The 1,789-nt window shown below is 64.8% G+C and overlaps 1 protein-coding gene across 1 annotated transcript; it reads right to left on the minus strand.

Moving 5' to 3' along the window:
* Window positions 1-501: 501 nt before the first annotated feature.
* AURANDRAFT_72895 (expressed protein) lies at window positions 502-1,789 on the minus strand (the record flags this gene model as incomplete). Its single annotated transcript, XM_009045030.1, has 1 exon — window positions 502-1,789. The coding sequence occupies one exon, from the start codon at window positions 1,752-1,754 to the stop codon at window positions 612-614; it is 1,143 nt and encodes a 380-aa protein (XP_009043278.1).

Here is a 1,789-nt window from a genome sequence, read left to right on the forward strand (position 1 = left end):
AACTCTCTAACTCGCGATGCGGGTCTCGAAAAGTCCGGGGTTTGGCCCTCGGGGCGGTCGAAAAGTCGCACGATACGCGGGGAAGACGTCGGACGCCGGGTCGCACTCGTCAGCGCGTGCGCGATTGTGTCGACAAGATCGCCGCTTGCACGATCGCCGCTCGGACTAAATTTTTTGGAGAAATGTAGAGAAACGTGGTGGATCGGGGAGTTGCCTTTCTCGACGCTAACGTTGCCTTATGCACGATGCCAAGGAGCAATTTCAGAATGTCGATAGATGCTTTCAGGCTGATGTACAAGGGGGCCTCGGGGCGCGGGCGACGCCACGAGAGCCGCACGACGTCTCCCGCGCGCGTCCGACGCCCAGGGTGAGGGGCGCCTTCGGGTGCGCGACGGAGGCGCAGCAGAGGCCTCCCTGGCCCAGTCCCCGCACCCCCGCCCAGTATGGCATATGAACTGCTCTCCATAGCCCTCCTCCCCGCGTAAAACGAGACGGACGGTTAATGCGTGCGCAGCTTTAGCTGTTATCGTACATGGGGTTCCAGATCGGGAGCGGCGGCGGCGCCTCGGGGGCGCGCGCGGCCGGCGTCGTGCTTGTCGCGCTTGTCGCGACTACTCCTTGAGCGTGCGGCACTTGATGACGCGGTTGCCCTTGGCGTCGTATTTCGGGTCGTTGCGCTTCTTGACGCCGCAGGTCTCGTCCGCGCGGCAGTGCGCCTTCTTCGTTTTGTACTTGCACACGTGCTTCTTGTTTTTGCACTTTTTCGTGATCTTGTTGTACTTGCAGTGCTTCTTGTTGTTGCACTTGGACTTCTTCTTGTTCGCGAGCGCGCAGTCGGACATGCACGCGTGCGACCCGAAGACCCACTTGCACCGCTTGTTCTTGTTGCACTTCGCCTCCGACGCGAGCGCGGCCCGGCCGCAGCCCCGGACCTTGGGGGTAAGGGCCGTGGCCGTGGGCGCGAGCGTGGAGTTGGTGGGCGACGCCGTGGGCGCGAGCGTGGAGTTGGTGGGCGCGCTCGTGGGCGCGGGCGTGGGCTTCTCGGTGGGCTGGGACCAGCCGTCGCAGGTCTCGGGGCAGACGAGCACGGTCGCCGGGTCGTAGCAGTACGGGAGGTTGTCCGCGCACGTGTAGCCGTCCCAGATCGCCATCGACAGGTTGTTCTGGTCGTAGAAATAGTTGGCGGCGTGGTGGTCGGGGAAGTACTGCGGCAGGTAGGCCGCGCAGGTGACCGGGCAGGCGTAGGTGACGTAGATGGAGCAGTTGTGCGCGATCGTGTTCGCGCACGTCGCGCCCGGGCCGAGCGCCGCCGCGACCATGTCGTCCTTGTCCACCGCGGGGTACGCTTTCGCGTAGGGCGACCATTCCATCGGCGAGTCGACGGGGTACTCGTACTTGAACTCGCCGGTGACTTCCACGGCCGAGTTCGACCAGTCGCAGAGGCCCTCGGTGTGCTTCGCGCAGATCTCCGTCTCGTCCTGGATGGGGTTGTGGATGAAGCCGAGCGGGTCGAGGATCATGAAGTCCGAGAGCTCGCCGTTGCCGTAGAACTCCTGCGGCGCCGCGCTGATCGTGCAGGGGTACGGGTGCTCCGTGTCGTTCTGCGGGAGGCAGAGGTGGAGGCCCCACGTGCGGCCGTGGGGGAGGGCCAGGCCGCCGGACGCGACCGTGGCCGCCTCGTGCACCGCCGCGTTCGGCTCGCTGTAGTTGTGGGCGAGGACCGCGTTGGAGAGGTACTCGTTCGTGTTGTCCATGTCGTAGTAGGAGCAGACGCCGAAGAAGTCGATCG

This window comes from Aureococcus anophagefferens (genome assembly GCF_000186865.1).
Source record: "Aureococcus anophagefferens unplaced genomic scaffold AURANscaffold_1247, whole genome shotgun sequence".
Taxonomy (NCBI): domain Eukaryota; class Pelagophyceae; order Pelagomonadales; family Pelagomonadaceae; genus Aureococcus; species Aureococcus anophagefferens.